Raw genomic sequence first — 17,687 nt, 5'->3', positions numbered from 1 at the left:
TGCGGAGAATTACCTCTCAGGGGGTTATTGCAGTACATTTAAAAGAAAGCAGAGGTTGAGATCTTGTACAATGCCTTTTTGTCAAAAGTTTGCTCTTTTCTTTCTGCCCTGTGTGTTTTTAGCCTTTGTATGTTTTTCAGTATTGCCACACCACCAAATCAAGCAGCTGATCAATATATCACTCTTGGGACTTACCCACACTGGAGTTTGCTGTACTTTTGCAGCTGTTGCATTTCTGTTAAATTTGAGTAGTCCACATGATGGTATCCTTAAACGCAGGCTTCCTCAAACTCGGCCCTCCAGATGTTTTTTTTTGCCTACAACTCCGATGATCCCTAGCTAGCAGGACCAGTAGTCAGGGATGATGGGGATTGTAGTCTCAAAACATCTGGAGGGCCGAGTTTGAGGAACCCTGCTTAAACGACACCAGTCTCAATGCTTCCCCCCTGTAAATTTGGGGTTATCCGATCAAAGGATGATCCGGTGATGATCCAATAAGGGGAGACATTAGCCTCCAAAACACTCCATTTGGGGTTGCAAAAATGGTTTGGTTTTGGGATACGGTAGTTGAATCAACTCTTGACTTGGTGCTGTTCCCCTTCCCATGCCCAGTACTTCCTTGGTGCTTTTCTTTCTTTTCTGGCTGTGCTCGTAACTATTTCTGGCACACTCCTGGATGGATTCTGCCCCCACCCCCCTTGTGATTCCCCAGATTTGCAAAGGAAAACTCTGCAAGCAGCCCACATTAAAAAAGAGTCTGCTGAGAATTTCCAGTTGCCTGGCCTGAGTCTGTGCTTTTGTGCACTAGAGGGCATGGGAAATATTTGAAAAACAAAAGTGTGTGCATATTTGTGTACATGCACGGTTGGTACTTAATTAGCACAATAAGGGGGGAAATCGGATGGCAAGGCAATGCCTACTGGCTGGTTCTCTTTTTCCTTTTGGAACATTGGTGTGTTGTGAATGATGTAACATAGGTGTGTGTCAAAGGCACACTAGTAAGAAGATGAATAAATTTTGTGGGTTTGTGTGCCAGTCTGTCACAGTGGTCCTTGTCATGGCTTATGATTTTCAGAAGCAGCCACTCCTGAGCCCAGGCATCGGAGCTGTCTGGATGCGTACTCCAAGCCCTTGGTGCATGACCTCTCAAAAATGGCTGCAGGGTGTGTTTGCGTGCCTTGTCTCTGCTACTGTCATGCCCATTCACACTTCACATTTAATTATAGGTGAAACGTGCTCTTTTTTGCGAGGTTATTGCTTCCCCCCCCCCCATGGAGTGGGCTTCGAGTGTAACTCAGCTGTTTCCGAAAGCAGTTTCACATGAACAAAGGAAAGCAGGTTTAGCCCCCAGAAGTCCTGAGCCAACCCAGTCCCCGCTGTTTGTTTGCTGTTTGTTCTTAAATGTGTTCCTCTCTTCCTCGTCTTTTTAAGAGTGAAGACAGGTGTACCAATTTGAGAGCAGTGGAGCCACTTCAAAAGTTCCCCTGCTGATTTCCATTTAAACATACTTTACTTTGCCCCAGGATAAACTATGATGGAAGGATTTGGGCACATTTTCAGTGTGGTTTAGCTTAAACTGGAGAAAAGCTGGCTGTGAAGGGCACCTGTTACCCACCAATACCTTTGCAACTGTTCCGGGAGCAGTTTTTGCAGCTGCTTTTGCAAATTTAATTTGATTAAGATAAAGGAAGGGTGCAGTGATATGCTGCAAGTTTTACGTTTTTGGGAAAGCAGCCCAAAATTTGCTTTTGCAAATTTAATTTGATTAAGATAAAGGAAGGGTGCAGTGATATGCTGCAAGTTTTACGTTTTTGGGAAAGCAGCCCGACCTAATGCATGGCTGAGTCAGGATGCTAGTGCAGGGGAGGGCAACCAAGATGGTCAGGGGTCTGGAAACAAAACCTTATAAGGAATGGTTGAGGGAATGTGGGTATGTTAAGCCTGGTAAAGAGGAGACTGAGAGGAGATATGACAGCCATCTTCAGAAATCTAAAGGGCTGTCCCAGGGAGGATGGAGCAAGCTTGTTATCTCCTGCTCTGGAGGGTAGGACCCAACCCAATGGAACCAAGTTACAAGAAAGGAGATTCTGATTAAACAGGAAGAACTTTCTGACTGTAAAAAAAGCTGTTTGAACAGACTCCCCTGGGAGATTGTGAGCTCTCCTCCTCTGGAGGTTTTTAAGCAGAGTTTGGATGGCCTTCTGTCAGGGGTGATCTAGTTGCAGGGGGTTGGACTAGATGACCCTCAGGATCACTTCCAAATCTACAATTCTGTGATTCTTAAGTTGCAAAGCTGGGATGGCTCTCGCCCAGCTCCTGCCAACCTAGCAGTTTGAAAGCACGCCAGTGCAAGTAGATAAAAGGGTACTACTGTGGCGGGAAGGTAAACGACTTTTCCGTGTGCTCTGGCTTCCGTCATGGTGTTCTGTTGCGCCAGAAGTGGTTTAGTCATGCTGGCTACATGACCCGATAAGCTGTCTGTGGACAAAGGCCGGCTCTCTCGGCATGTGGAAGCAAGATGAGCGCCACAACCCCATAGTCTCCTTTGACTGGACATAACCGTCCGGGGGTCCTTTACCTTTACATTTACAGGTGATTTATCCTCAGTTACCGCTGTCCAGAGGTTAGGTTTTTAGGTCAGAGAACGTATTTTATCTGTGTGCAAAGCCTAACACACCAGCCTTGTTTAAGTCACAATTGCCATTGATAGCAATGTAGCTCTTGCAATGTAACTAAAAAGTGTTCCCAAACTACTATTTACTACTACTAACAATTTTATTATTCATGTGCCGCCAATTTGGGTGGCTCCCAGCAAAATTTTAAAGACACAATAAAACACTAAATGTTAAAAACTTCCCTATAATGGGCTGCCTTCAGATGTCTTCTAAAAGTCAGATAGTTGTTTATTTCCTTGACATCTGACGGAATGTGCTAAATGTTGTGTGGGCTGCTTTCCCCCTTCCTTGGTGCCTTTCTGCTTTCCATGCTAGGGAGAGCATGCAAGAGAGCATGGAAAGCTTCTTTTGAATTTTTAGTACAAGTCATGCAATTTTCTGTGTCTTCCAACAATCTATGTGCCTGGATTTGTTGAAAGAGCAAAGGCAGCTAAATTGACATCTTACATTTTTTTGACTGCAGAAAAACATCCCGTTGATCTATAGCCGTGCTCCCCCCCCCAGATTTCTTCCCCCAGATATTTTGACATCTTGGTTTTATGCATAGAAGATAGATCTAAGGTCTAATAATTTCACAAGTGTTTTTAGATTCTTCGGGAAAGGGGGTGGGGGATCAGCCATGCTTTGTTAAAATGCCCAGACTAGGCAAGCAGAGCAAAAGCTTCTTGTCAAACAAAACGTCTCTTGAGAAGACGTTTTCAAATCAACTTTGACACTAGTGGCTTTTTTTGAACTCATCTTCTGTTTTCAACATGTCACATGAGATGGGCAAGGCATGCTTTGAATAACCCCAGTTATTTGGAAAACATTTGCAAAGGGGGGGGGGGGGTGTATCAGAATTCTCACTCGGCTGTTATATAAGAACCATAGAATCATTTATAGAGTTGGGAACGGACCTCAAGGGTCATCCAGCCCAACCCACTGCAACGCACAGAGATGAGAGATTTTGTTTTTAAAAGTTGCATAGAATTATTGAATTAGGATTCAGCCACGGTTCAGCCATGGAATTATTGAATTAGGATTCAGCCATTGAATTAGGATTCAGCCATCTGGAGGCATGGATTTGTGGTGTGAGCTGGCTGTTTGGGCTTTCCCAGAGCACCTCCAGACTGTCGCTATTTTGGAGTGTCACTCTGTCACATACTGGCAAACCCAGGTTGCTTAATTACAGTTCATTTGGAGCTCTCGTGCAACAAATCTGCTTGTCCGCCCTGAATGAGACTTTTGCTATAAGGAAAATGCACTAGAAAATGCACTAACATCCTGCAAGCAAATCAGAATGAATGGTCATTAAGTAGCCAAGGCCATCTAAGCTCCCCGAATAATTTGTGCAAGCAAATCAGGACAGATGCTCTATATATACAGATGCTCTATATAATCTGGACTCCATCAGATAAATAAGAACGTTTTTGTTTAAAAGGTGCGGTACTCCCAGAAGGGGCGCTTACTCTGGAAAGTGGCTCTCTAGTCAGGACTGTGGTGCGTATTTTAACACTCTGTGTGTTAGAAATTCAGATATATAATCTAGGAGCCAAATGGCTCCTTAAAACAGAACTTTCCAAACTGTGTGTCGCAGCATGTTCGTGTATCGACTGTGAACGCTCCCCATGCTCCTCCCGGGGCTGGAAAGGGGTTAGTTGAACCTCCAGTTTGCTAGTAAAACTGAATTACCATGTCGTGAAATGATGCATGTCTAAAAAGTGTTATCACCAACATGAAAAGTTTTGGAAAACTCTGCCCTTAAACCAAAGCTGCAGTTGCCAAAACGGAATGACTAGTTTCCATTTTGGGGCCAGACGGCTCTAAAATCTTGTTTTTCAAATGACAGAATGACTGATTGATTCTCAGTGAAACATCTGGCTAGTTCAGATGACAACCTTGAGCTAGGTTAAGAGCTTTGAGAACTTGATCCAGGAACAGTCAGTCCACATATATATTGGTTCATTCCGACCTATTTTTCTTAATGGTGAGTGCTCCTGTTCAGGCTGCACAGAAAAAGCAGTTTGGTTCCAGAAATTCATTTTGATTGTGCAGATAAAATATAACTGATAGAATTCTACAGGGGTGGGGTTTTAGTGTGTGAAAACAGTCCCAATCCAATGTTCCCCAGACGGTGGAGACGTCAGGCGCCATCCTGGCACCCAAGCATCTTCACTTGGTCGCAAGTGGTTGAAAGCCAGGTGCAAAATGAGCCTGGCCCCTGGCTAATTTCAAACACTGAACACACACACACACACACACACACACACACACACACACACACACACGTGGTCACAGTGATGACGTCCCACCCCACACCAAAAGCCTCCCTCTGCTGGCAACAGCTTTGTGGCGGAAGTGATTTGAAGTGGGACCATGATTCAAATTGCCACCCTCCAGCAGATGGTGTGTGGACAAGACATGTTAAGTGCTGCCAGTTTCGGTTCTTGTTCTGTCTACTGATAATTCAGCAGTTCCTTTGCAGCCGCAGTGGTGAGTCTTTAGATGCACTTAGGAAATGTAGTTAGTTAGAAAACTCATTTGCAGATACTTGTGAAGAATTACCTGTTTTTCAATCTTCAACTAAGTAGGGCTGGGTAATACCAGCTTTTCAGCATCGCGGTCTGGCATCCCCGGAACCCATCCCTGGCAGAGACATCCCCAGTGCTCCCTCCATTACAGGGGAGCCAGTGCCAGGCTACGGGATACTTTACACCTGCTTGGAGGGGAGCGGCAACCGCATGCTCCTCAGCTGAGCAGTTAAAAGACGCAGAGGGAGGAACAAGCTGTATTGGCGCCTCACAGGTGCAGTTTGTTTCTCTGCACAGGATGAGGGCAGAGTGGGATATATTGCTGGTGAAACTGCCCCCCCTTCCTGAGTCCCTCTTCTCACAACGCTCGCTGGAGGAAGTCGCCAGCAGAGGAACTCAGGAGTGGTTGGGGTTTCACCAGTGAAATAGTGAAGCCGACATCGCGATCTGCTCCTCATACCAGTCCTGGGTGATGTACAGTGGTGCCTCGCTTAACGAATGCCCTGCTTAACGAAATTTCCGCTTAACGAAAGGATTTTTCGAGCGGAGGTTGCCTCGCTAGACGAATTCGTTTTACCAAAAATTCGTCTAGCTAATCGCGGTTTCCCATAGGAATGCATTGAAATTCAATTAATGCGTTCCTATGGGCAAAAATTTTTTTTAAAAAAATTCAATGCATTCCTATGGGATTCGCTAGACGAATTTTTCGTTACAAGAAAAGACCCGTGGAATGAATTAAATTCGTCTAGCGAGGCACCACTGTATTGATATATCGCCCAGGCTTACACCTAAACAGTTTCCCTTAAGTGCCCCATTGAATTCTGAAGCCCAAGTGTGTGAGAGAGATATTTATGGGATGAGGGAGGCAATTAGCTCTGCATCTCATGCAAGCTGCCTTTAAGCAAATAAATTGGGAGATGTGATCAAGAGTCTCCTACGTAATGTCTAGTTTTACCCTAATTGGCCATGTTCTACACCCTAAAAAACAGTTGGGGTCCGTGTGTGTGTGTGTGTGTGTGTGTGTGTGTGTGTGTGTTTCTCTGGTCAGATGATAGCTGAATGAATTGTTCAGTGTTACTGGTTCTCAGGGAAAAGGAATCGTAACGAGTTCTGGAGTTCCTAGGTTGCTGATTAAATCTATTATTGTTGTTGTTGTTGTTGTTGTTGTTGTTGTTGTTGTTGTTGAGTTCCTAGGTTGCTGATTAAATCTATTATTGTTGTTGTTGTTGTTGTTGTTGTTGTTGTTGTTATTATTATTATTATTTATACCCCACCCATCTGGCTGGGTTTCCCCTGCCACTCTGGGCGGCTTCCAACAAATACCAAAATACATTAAAATACATTAAAAATCTACCAAATTTTGGTACCCAATTAAATCTACCAAATTTTGGCCCCATATCTCTGCCCCCCAAACCAAACCAGTTTTGCAGGGCATGGAAATGGATGGCAGTGTAGTTGGCATTTGTATGCAGCCTGAAAGATGAATGACTCTAATTGAATTTAGGAGACATAATCAGATGTGGCCGCTGCTGGAATTTCTCCCTTGAGTGCATCCACCCTTAGTAATTGCTCGTTTATTAGCTCTGCAAAATGCACATACCCGCTTCTCAACTGTCTGTCTATCCCTTCCCTAACAAGGAATGTGTTCGTTTTCGGTTTATAACCTGCCTGTACCTAAAGGCTTGAAAAGAATCCTGCTGGAATGTTTTTCAGCAGGTGAGAACTGGGGCTGAGCTGGGGAGGGGGTTAGCCTCCACCTGGAGCTTTCCTGTTGCATCCCCCTTGCCTTACCTTGCCACTGGGATCACATGCTGCAGACAAAACGCTGGGAGGACAATAGCTCAGTCCCTAGAACATGAGACTCTTAATCTCAGGGTTGTGTTGTTCAAGCCCCATGTGGGCAAAATATTCCTGCATTGCAGGGGGTTGGACCAGATAGATGGCTGTCATGGGCCTTTCCAACTCTAGAATTCTATGATTCAAAGGCTGGCTCTTAACAGATTGACTATAGCTCTTTATGGGAGCAACAGTGGTCATCTCTTCTTCCGATCCTGCCCTGCAGGTTAACTGGTGACCTGTCTACCCTGGTGATGCTATTATTGAATGCCAAGTCAGTACCTAGCAGGACCACCGTCAGCCATTATTTAGTTACGCTTGAGCCGGGAGCTGGCCTGAATGGAAGAGTTGGAACCTGGGTGGGAGAAATGGGTTGGAGTGGATTGGACTCTGCTCTGTACTGTAGGCAGCCCCACACTGGATCTCTCGGCAGCTTTTGCTACCACTGACTGTGTTGTCCTCCTGGGGTGTCTCTGCGAGTTGGGTGTTGGGGGGCACAGCTCTGGAACTTGCATGGCTGGTCTCTGGGAATAGCATGAAGCTCTATGGGGCATTGTTATATCCCTAATGCTATTTAACTTCTTTATGAAGCCATCGGGAGATTGGAGGCCTCAAAACTTAACCTGGTATGGATTGGATGCCTACCAATATTGGGAGGGAAACGGCCGTCTATCCCAGGAATGAGTCTCATACTTAGGTAAATGGTGCGACAGTTTGCTTGCCATCTGTTTGAGATATTCCCCTGCTCTTTTCTTGCCTCTTACAATAGGCGTACGGTTTGCTTGATTTTATTTGTAAGTCCCCGTCAATGCTATTGTAATGGAGCTTCCCGTTTCACTGCTCCGGGTTGTAGTGGAATGTTAAACACAATCCTGGCAATGGCAGTGCATTTCTTGCACACAGTCCGTGCCTTTGGGCAGCCGTACCCAGACCTAGACATTGAGCGTGTGTGTGTTCTGCACGTCCGTGGCTGAACATGAAGCCAGAACTAGAAAAATAGTATGTCGAGAGAGAGAGAGACAGAGACCACCAGGCTGGGCTCTTCTCCCTGACATGCTAGCTTTTTGGATCCAGGGACGTCCTCAGACATGATTTCCCCCTCCCCACCCCCCATCCCTTATACCATTTGAAATGATGCTGTTCGGGAGAAGCTTCACCCTTGTTTCCGATAATTGTATAAATTGGCATCCTTCATTTTTTCTCTGGGGACGGGTGACCTCTGAACAGCAAGGCTTCAGAATGTTGCTTTTTAAAAAAACAAAAAGCAAACGAAACCACGCAGCTGAGCCAGAAAACAGATAAAAATGGAAGAATAATACTTTTTGCTCTGACTTCCCCCTTGTCCTCAGAAAAGCCTTTGCCATTCTCAGCGGTAATGCAAAATTATGACAGCTACAGGGAGTGAAGTTCCGTCCTGTAGCTTCCCTTTAGTGTACAATACCTGGCTGAGTTACAAATCGGGAAATCCCTGATTTGAATCCACAATGAACTTGCTATCCAGGCTGGCAACTTCTAGCACTGTGCGATCACCGCTTTTTCCACTCTCCAGAGTTGTTATTCAATTTCTGAGTTGCTTCTTACAAAGAAGTTTTGAAGGCGGAATAAAGTACATGTCAGTACATCTGTTTTTAAATGTTTATTCACAAAACAAACATGTAAAATGAAAAAAGAAAAAACCTTTCCCCACCCAGCCATAGGATGAGCACCCAGCTTCTAGCATAAAAATCATGGCTGCAAAAACCAATATTGCAATGCCCCAGGACCCGGGAGAATAGGAACATCTTTACTTGGTGTTGCAAGATTATAGCATTGGTGCCTGGCAAACTTCCCTGGGGAGACTGTTATGGGGGCCCCATTTTCACCATTGTCACATCCTTCCAGCCTTCTCTTGGAGGTGGCACAGAGGGAATTGAAATTACCACTGACTTTCCATGCACTTTGGGGTGTACATACATCTTTTTGTGTTCCATTCAGACTATTGGGCGTGACAAAGCTTCATGAGCGTGCCATTTTTTGCAGTGTGTTTGTTTTTCTAATCAATTCCTACATTTGCACCGAGGCACGTTTCTAAAAACTTTAAGCACTGCTGTATGAATATACGTGATTTTAATACGGGCCCTACGTGTTTGACCACAACCTTAAAAAAAAAATGAATGCGGCTTGGGAGGGGGATTAACATACTGATAAAATGGCGGTGATCATTCCGAAGTGTAGACTCGGTTGCCTGAAATATCACTGCACATGTCAAAACCATGAGAAAGCAGCCTTAAGGTGACCTTCCACCGAATGTGATCCATGGGAATTGCAGCGCTGCTCTGCTCCTTCCCTGCAAGCAATTCGCACTGTCATGTAACTGCCCTGTAAACAAATCAGAATAAATGGTATGTACTGTTATGAATTGGGGGGGCAGACTCCCCATAATCTCCACATTCAGTGAAGGTTCAGAATTTGAGCAAACATATGCATTCCTGAATTTAGCAAGGGCTGGAAATAACACCAACTATCTTTCCCATGAGGCCAACCTGATGAATGGTGGGTTATTGAAGAAACATGGGTTTCCACTAGCCCCTCCAAGGATGTTATCAACCCAGCAGAAGGCTCTGCCAGACCTATAGGGAGGTTGCCAGAGTAACAGGGGTGTGTGATGTCACCACAGGAAGAGAGGGTGCCCACAGGAAGAGAGGGGAGCAGGGGTTTCTGGGAAGAAGGAACAGGAAGTGGGCAGAACTCCATGCGGTGGACTAAAGGTCAGCAGACAGGTTGGCTGGCTGGAGCAGGCTGTTGCGAAGAGAGAGGTGGATGGATCCATTGCTGGGCTGCTGTGAAGGACAAGATCCTCTTGGGATGTAAACGCGGTGTTCTCTGTCTCCATAAAACTGTGCAAATGAACCATATTTCTTAAAGCCACTAGTCTCTGCTGCATCTCAGTTTCCCCTGAGGAAACGGAAACTCTGGTTGAGTGCCAAGATCCCTGGAATCTTCTGCTACCACTTGGCAGAAATTGGGGTGGCTTGTAACGGTATGGAAACCAGACGTAGTTTTAAGGTTTGTGTAAATCAGGATGCATGCTGAATAAACGGCTCATTCGTTTCTCTGAGAGACAGAAAACAACATGAGAGTACAACCATTTGATGATGGGATCGGAGACCCTCTCCCATAGGCCCGATCTAAATGGCTAGGATCGCAGTTCTAGCCCCCTCCTCTTCCTTTCCTTGCTGGTTTTGGAGGTGGCTAGGATGGTAGGCAATTCACCTCCACCAGCTTCTCCTGGCATAGAGGAATGCTGGCTCTCTGTGCCCCCATTACGACTGCTCTGCCTGGCACCTTTCACATGAGATACGCATGCACACACAATATTTTTTTTTAATTTTAGCAATGCATGTGAACATAGCTCATTTGGGATAAAATACAGAACGGAAACTCAACCCTGGTTGTAGATTTTGCAGCTTCCCATTATGGAAAAAAGACTGTTTTAATGTACGCGGACAACTTGAAATGGTAAAGAGAGTGTGAGGCTTTGAGGGTTGGTGGAAATGGCAGAGGAAATTAGTCTGACTCCGCTGTCTCCCTAGGCAGCTTCTACCACTGCTGAAATAGCCTTGGAACTGGGAAGGGTTTCTCCCATAAATATAATCTTTTTCCTAATAAGGCATGTTGGCCTGTCTCCTGAAAGATATTTCTGTCTCTCTGTCATTTTTTTAAAAAAAGAGCCATTGGACTTTCTCTGAGCTCTGAAGCAATAATACTCTATGGGAGATAAGGGCCTAGAATTGGAGAAGGTTAATTTACCCATGTCCATGTTTGGCTTGCCTCTTGGCTGTAATATTTTCCCTACACAGTACATACACGTGAAGCCTTTTTTTTTCTTTTAAAGAAAAGGATTGGACAAATTCAGAGCTCTTGTTTATTTTTAGCTCATCCTTTGCAGAGTTCAAGGTGGAAGACCTACAGTTTTCTTAGGCCTGTTTTATCCTAACAAAGTCCATTAGGGAGCGTTGGGTTCAGGGTGTGGCCAATCTGAAGTTATCCAATAGACTTCATGGCTGAACGGGTGTTTGAAACCAAGTCTCCCTAGTTTAAGAGTTTGTGTACTTAAACCAGACTGACTTTTAAAATTTATATATATTTTCCAACATAACTTCATAACATCGTAACAAATCTTTGGCCATCACAGCCTAAGACTTCCCTCAACCCCTTCTAATGGTTTTCTAAATTCCTCTTTATTTTTGCATTTTATTACTATACTTATTGCTCTAAATCCACTCTTATGTCATCTATTTTTAATCCTTTCCGCAATAATTTATAAAATCCTCCTTACAAAACTTCTTGTAACCCTACAAGCGATGTTAAATAATTACAATTGTCTTTCAAATACAACATAAATTTCTTCCAGTCCTTTAGGAAAATCTGGTCCTGCTGGTTTCGGATTTTCCCTGTTAGTCTCGCCAGCTCGGCATAGTCTATCAGTTTTGTTTGCCATTCTTCTTTTGTTGGTATATCCTCTTGCTTCCAACATTGGGCTAATAATATTCTTGCTGCAGTAGTCACATATAAAAACAAATTTTAATTATTCCTATGAATTTCTGGACCTTTCTGAACCATACCATGAATTTCTGAACCATACCAAGTAAAAGAGCTTCTGGTTTTTTTGGAAATGTATATTTCAAAATTTTTAAAATTTCATTATAAATCATTTTCCATAAGTCTTTTACTTTCTTTCATTCCCACCACATATGGTAAAACGTGCCTTCTTTTTCTTTACATTTCCAACATTTGTTTTGTACATTTTGGCTAGTTTTACCGGTGTTATACGCCTACACCAGACTGGCTTTTGACCCACTTGGCTATGCTGCCTAGGTGGAATTCCTATGAAGAGCACAAATGCACTTCCTGTATTTGTTGGCTGCGCTTCTGTGCTGATAAATGGCACTTAGGGCTGGGCGATAATCTGGTTTTCAACATCGCGATTATATCACCAGCCAAACTTCGCGATGCACCAATATATCACGGTGTCTGAAATAAGGGTGGAGCTGGTTTTCAGCTTCGTGATACATCACCAGCTAAACTTTGTACATCACAATGTCTGAAATAAAGATGGAGGCATAGGCTGGTTTCACGGTTTCCCCCCACATTGTGATTTTTGCATAGCACCCCCCCCACACGCCATGATTCGCAATACATATAGTGCCAGGTCACAAACTATGAAACTGATATCATGATAAGGACTTCAAATATAATATACAGTGGTACCTCTACTTACGAATAACTCTACTTACGAATGTTTCTACTTACGAATGGAGCTCTGTCCGCCATCTTGGATGCGGTTTAGATAGGATTTTTTCTACTTACAAATTTTTAGATAGGGTTGCTTCTACTTACGAATTTTTTCTCCCAATGCATTCCTATGGGATTCGACTTACAAATTTTTTCCGACTTACAAATTTTTTCGACGTACAAATGTGCATTCGGAACGCATTAAATTCGTAAGTAGAGGTACCACTGCATCAATACATTCCTAATGGCACTCTGGGCTACCAATGCCGCCTTTGCCCCATGCAGCAGTGCAGGGTCCAAACTCTGAACCTGATTCTTTAGGGGCAGTGTAACCCCCTTCAAACCATGTTGAACCCTGGCCAGCTGGGCAGATGCTTGAAAACCAGAGGATGAGATACAGCAGTAGGATCTCCTCTTCTAGAGTGGGTTTAAAAAAAACCCACAACCCAATGATTTTAAAAGTTGCATTTTAAAGCCTGACTTTAAAATTTTAAGCAGGATCTTTTTTTTAAGTGGCCCTGTTGATTGTAAGAACCATGGGGCACACACCTTCCCAAGCACATGGCTATGCAGAGTTACCACTGCAGACCACCTGAATGAAGCTCGTGGAACACTGGTGCGCCCTGCAATACTCCTGCAATAGGCTATACAGTGGTGCCTCGCTAGACGAAATTAATTCGTTCCACGGGTCTTTTCTTATAGCGAAAAATTCGTCTAGCGAATCCCATAGGAATGCCCTGAAATTTTTTTTGCCCATAGGAACACATTAATTGAATTTCAATGCATTCCTATGGGAAACCGCGATTCGCTAGACAAATTTTTCGTAAAATGCATTCGTCTAGCGAGGCAACCTCCGCTCGAAAAATCATTTCGTTAAGCGGAAATTTCGTTAAGCAGGGCATTCGTTAAGCGAGGCACCACTGTATACTAGCCATGCAAAATACATTTTCTTTACACACACACACACACCATTCTCTGCATTTTCCATCTAAGCAAAAGCAATCAAGGGGCATCACTGGTCAAGGATGCTTTCCAACCAGGAAGGACATCTTGAGGTTGCAGAGCAGGATGGGGGGGGCGCAGGGCCTGGGGGAGAGTTTTCAGGGTCAGATAGAAGCACATTTGGCCCCCTGGACTTGCAGTTCCCAACTCCTCCTTTAAACTTGAGTTATCAAATGATAAATAACATGTATTTTGGGGTTATAAATTACGCCTTTTTAAATTCTTGACACCCAGGCAGCATTTGCTTTAGGGCCAGTTCAGATATAGACTGCATTGTTCACTTATAACCCTAAGCCCAAGGAGTACGGTTTGTTAAGCCGTTTGGCTCCAGTGTACCCAAAGCCCCATGGATCCCCTTGAGATCTGGCCCTCAGCTGCATGAGCCTGGAGCCCAGGAAGTACAAAATGCTTTAATAAGCAGATACGTTTTAATGGTTACAACTACCAATTAGTTATACATGCTTACTTAGGGAAATATGTTAATTGGAATGTTGGATGCTTCAGCCGCCTTCTTGGTGATTTAAATAATAATAATTTAAATCTGTGATATATATTCATGCCCTGCTTGTGACTAAATGTACACACGCAAATCCACATTTGTACATTTTTTTAAAAAAATAAGTGAAATAGATAAAGCGCAGCAGCTAATTTCAAAATACCACTTGGCAATAATTTTCCTTTCCAATGTGTGAACCAGGCTTTTCCTTAGTTGGGGTGTAATGTGGTTTTTTTCTGCTGGTCTTTGGATAGGTAGAGAATGGTTAAATTATTCAAGTATAGTACAGGATAACGTGCAACAGTAGAAACAAGTAGATACAAAATGCTGGTAGAAGAAAGTTTTGCGGAGCTGGACATTTACTCTTAGGTGCGTTTTCATAGTTTATTTCACAGCATAACAGGACAAGCCTCGTTTCCTTTGCACTATTTGCACGTTAACCCGTCTTGCGTTATTTCTGCTTCAGATTCCTTGCACTCTTGCAAAGTGGCTTGGGGATTAAGAAGTCTTTTGCTTTGTTTATATCGAGATATTAATAGCCACGTTCTCTTCTCCCCCCAACCCTTCCCTTTTTTTCTTTTCTTTTTGTTCTTAGCTAACAGCCTTTGACCACCATGAGTTGGAGTTTCCTGACACGTCTACTAGAAGAAATCCACAACCACTCCACGTTCGTTGGGAAGATCTGGTTGACGCTGCTGATCGTCTTCCGCATCGTCCTCACCGCCGTGGGAGGGGAGTCCATCTACTACGATGAGCAGAGCAAATTTGTGTGCAACACGGAACAGCCGGGCTGCGAGAACGTTTGCTACGACGCTTTCGCCCCGCTCTCCCACGTGCGCTTTTGGGTTTTCCAGATCATCCTCGTCTCCACTCCCTCGGTGATGTACCTGGCCTACGCCGTTCACAAAATCGCCCGTATGGTGGAGCACGGCGAGACGGAGAGGAAGTTCCGAAGCAAGCCTTTCCCCATGCGCTGGAAACAACACCGGGGCTTGGAAGAGGCCGAGGACGACCATGAGGAGGACCCGATGATGTACCCGGAGATTGAGCTGGAAAGCGAGAACAAGGAGAACCCGCCTCCTACCAAAGTGAAGCACGACGGCAGGAGGCGCATCCGAGAGGACGGCCTCATGAAGATTTATATCCTGCAACTCCTGAGCAGGACTGTTTTTGAAATCGGCTTCCTCATCGGCCAGTATTTCCTCTACGGGTTCGAAGTGAGCCCAAGATTCCTCTGCAGCCGTAAGCCGTGCCCGCACACAATAGACTGCTTCATTTCGAGACCTACAGAAAAAACCATCTTCCTGCTCATCATGTACGGCGTGAGCTGCCTTTGTTTACTTCTGAACGTGTGGGAAATGCTCCACTTGGGGTTCGGCACCATCCGGGACACGCTGAACAACAAGCAGAAAGAGCTGGAGGACACGGGGACTTACAACTACCCCTTCACTTGGAACACGCCGTCCGCACCTCCGGGCTACAACATTGCGGTGAAGCCCGACCAGAACCAGTACACGGAACTGGCCAATGCCAAAATGGCCTACAAGCAGAACAAGGCGAACATCGCCCAAGAGCAGCAGTATGGGAGCAATGAGGAGAACATCCCCACCGAGCTGGAGACCCTCCAGCGGGAAATCAAAGTCGCCCAGGAACGCTTAGACCTCGCCATCCAGGCCTACAACAACCAGAGCAACCCGACTTGCTCCAAGGAGAAGAAGCCAAAGGGTAGCTCAAATAAAAGCAGCGGCAGCAGCAAGTCGGGAGATGGGAAAACCTCGGTCTGGATTTGATGCTGCCCCGTCTAGGAATTAATGCTCTGCTACTGCTGACCAGCTGAGACTCGCTGCCTAAGGAATTCCAATAAATAAAATGTTTGGCTTTGTTTAAGTTCAGGGATGTTTGGGGCTGCCAAAGGACACTCTCCAAAGGGGTGGGGTGGGGGGTGGGGGGGGAGAAGAAGCGTTTGTGCTCACATTCCAGTGTTCCCAGAACATTTATTTCTTGTTTCTTCCAGGTCAGGAGAAGACCCTTTTTTATTTTTTAAAAACCCAATCATTCTCGTTGGAACGGTTTACACTGTGTGTACAGCATTATGGTACATTTTATTATGCACAATTTTTGGTATTTGTACATTGGATATCTCAGTTATACTTTTTATATTAAAAGAAAACAAAGTTGGTAATTCTGGCTGTTTTTGTAAGGTGTTTGTTTTCTCCCCTTAGGCTTGCAAATTCATCCTGGATTTTGACAATGAGGTGCTCCCCCCCCCCAAAAAAAAGTTAGAGAAGCTCATGAATAGGGATGGGAATATTGGAATTTTTTTAAATGTCAAAAGTGCGATGCCTAACACAATCCTTCAGCAACTGCTTTACTAAGAGAGAGGGATCATGATTTGTCAGCAATAAGAAAGTTTTTATACCAGCCATGTGTTTAGCACTTGCCTCGAGTGTCAGAATCTGGATATTTAGCTTACCCATTCTTTAACTTTCGATGTGTGCTTATTTTTTTCTACACTAGTTTTTCAGACATGGGAGGAACTGAAATTGTAGAGAAGTGACAGCTTTTCAGAGAATTAAGGTGGTGGGCAATGAAGCTTTCTAGTATTAGTGCATCACAGAATTGTGGAGTTGGAAGGGACTCTGAAGATCTTCTAGTTCAAACCCTGGCGATGCAGGAATAATGTACCGGTAGCTGTCCCATTGTTGTTGTTTAGTCGTTTAGTCGTGTCCGACTCTTCGTGACCCCATGGACCATAGCACGCCAGGCACTCCTGTCTTCCACTGCCTCCCGCAGTTTGGTCAAACTCATGTTGGTAGCTTCGAGAACACTGTCCAACCATCTTGTCCTCTGACGTCCCCTTCTCCTAGTGCCCTCAATCTTTCCCAACATCAGGGTCTTTTCCAAGGATTCTTCTCTTCTCATGAGGTGGCCAAAGTATTGGAGCCTCAGCTTCACGATCTGTCCTTCCAGGGAGCACTCAGGGCTGATTTCCTTAAGAATGGATAGGTTTGATCTTCTAGCAGTCCATGGGACTCTCAAGAGTCTCCTCCAGCACCATAATTCAAAAGCATCAATTCTTCGGCGATCAGCCTTCTTTATGGTCCAGCTCTCACTTCCATACATCACTACTGGGAAAACCATAGCTTTAAGTATACGGACCTTTGTCGGCAAGGTGATGTCTCTGCTTTTTATGATGCTGTCTAGGTTTGTCATTGCTTTTCTCCCAAGAAGCAGGCGTCTTTTAATTTCGTGACTGCTGTCACCATCTGCAGTGATCAAGGAGCCCAAGAAGGTAAAATCTCTCACTGCCTCCATTTCTTCCCCTTCTATTTGCCAGGAGGTGATGGGACCAGTGGCCATGATCTTGGTTTTTTTGATGTTGAGCTTCAGACCATAATTTGCGCTCTCCTCTTTCACCCTCATTAAAAGGTTCTTTAATTCCTCCTCGCTTTCTGCCATCAAGGTTGTGTCATCTGCATATCTGAGGTTGTTGATATTTCTTCCGGCAATCTTAATTCCGGTTTGGGATTCATCTAGTCCAGCCTTTCGCATGATGAATTCTGCATATAAGTTAAATAAGCAGGGAGACAATATACAACCTTGTCGTACTCCTTTCCCAATTTTGAACCACTCAGTTGTTCCATATCCAGTTCTAACTGTAGCTTCTTGTCCCACATAGAGATTTCTCAGGAGACAGATGAGGTGATCAGGCACTCCCATTTCTTTAAGAACTTGCCATAGTTTGCTGTGGTCGACACAGTCAAAGGCTTTTGCATAGTCAATGAAGCAGAAGTTGACGTTTTTCTGGAACTCTCTAGCTTTCTCCATAATCCAGCGCATGTTTGCTATTTGGTCTCTGGTTCCTCTGCCCTTTTGAAATCCAGCTTGCACTTC

The 17,687-nt window shown here is 44.5% G+C and overlaps 1 protein-coding gene across 3 annotated transcripts in view; it reads left to right on the top strand.

The window, feature by feature from the left end:
* GJC1 (gap junction protein gamma 1) overlaps positions 1-15,975 on the top strand; it is a 31,382-nt gene extending 15,407 nt beyond the window's left edge. For all 3 annotated transcript variants that reach the window (XM_035136346.3, XM_035136345.3, XM_035136347.3), the window contains exon 2: positions 14,389-15,975. In XM_035136346.3, the coding sequence (XP_034992237.3) occupies positions 14,408-15,583 (1,176 nt within the window). In that variant the 5' untranslated portion in view covers positions 14,389-14,407 and the 3' untranslated portion in view covers positions 15,584-15,975. The remainder of the gene's footprint in view (positions 1-14,388) is intronic.
* Positions 15,976-17,687: the final 1,712 nt, after the last annotated feature.

Source organism: Zootoca vivipara, chromosome 12 (assembly GCF_965207765.1).
Source record: "Zootoca vivipara chromosome 12, rZooViv2.hap1.1, whole genome shotgun sequence".
Classification (NCBI taxonomy): domain Eukaryota; kingdom Metazoa; phylum Chordata; class Lepidosauria; order Squamata; family Lacertidae; genus Zootoca; species Zootoca vivipara.
This window is presented reverse-complemented; position numbering and strand designations above follow the sequence as displayed.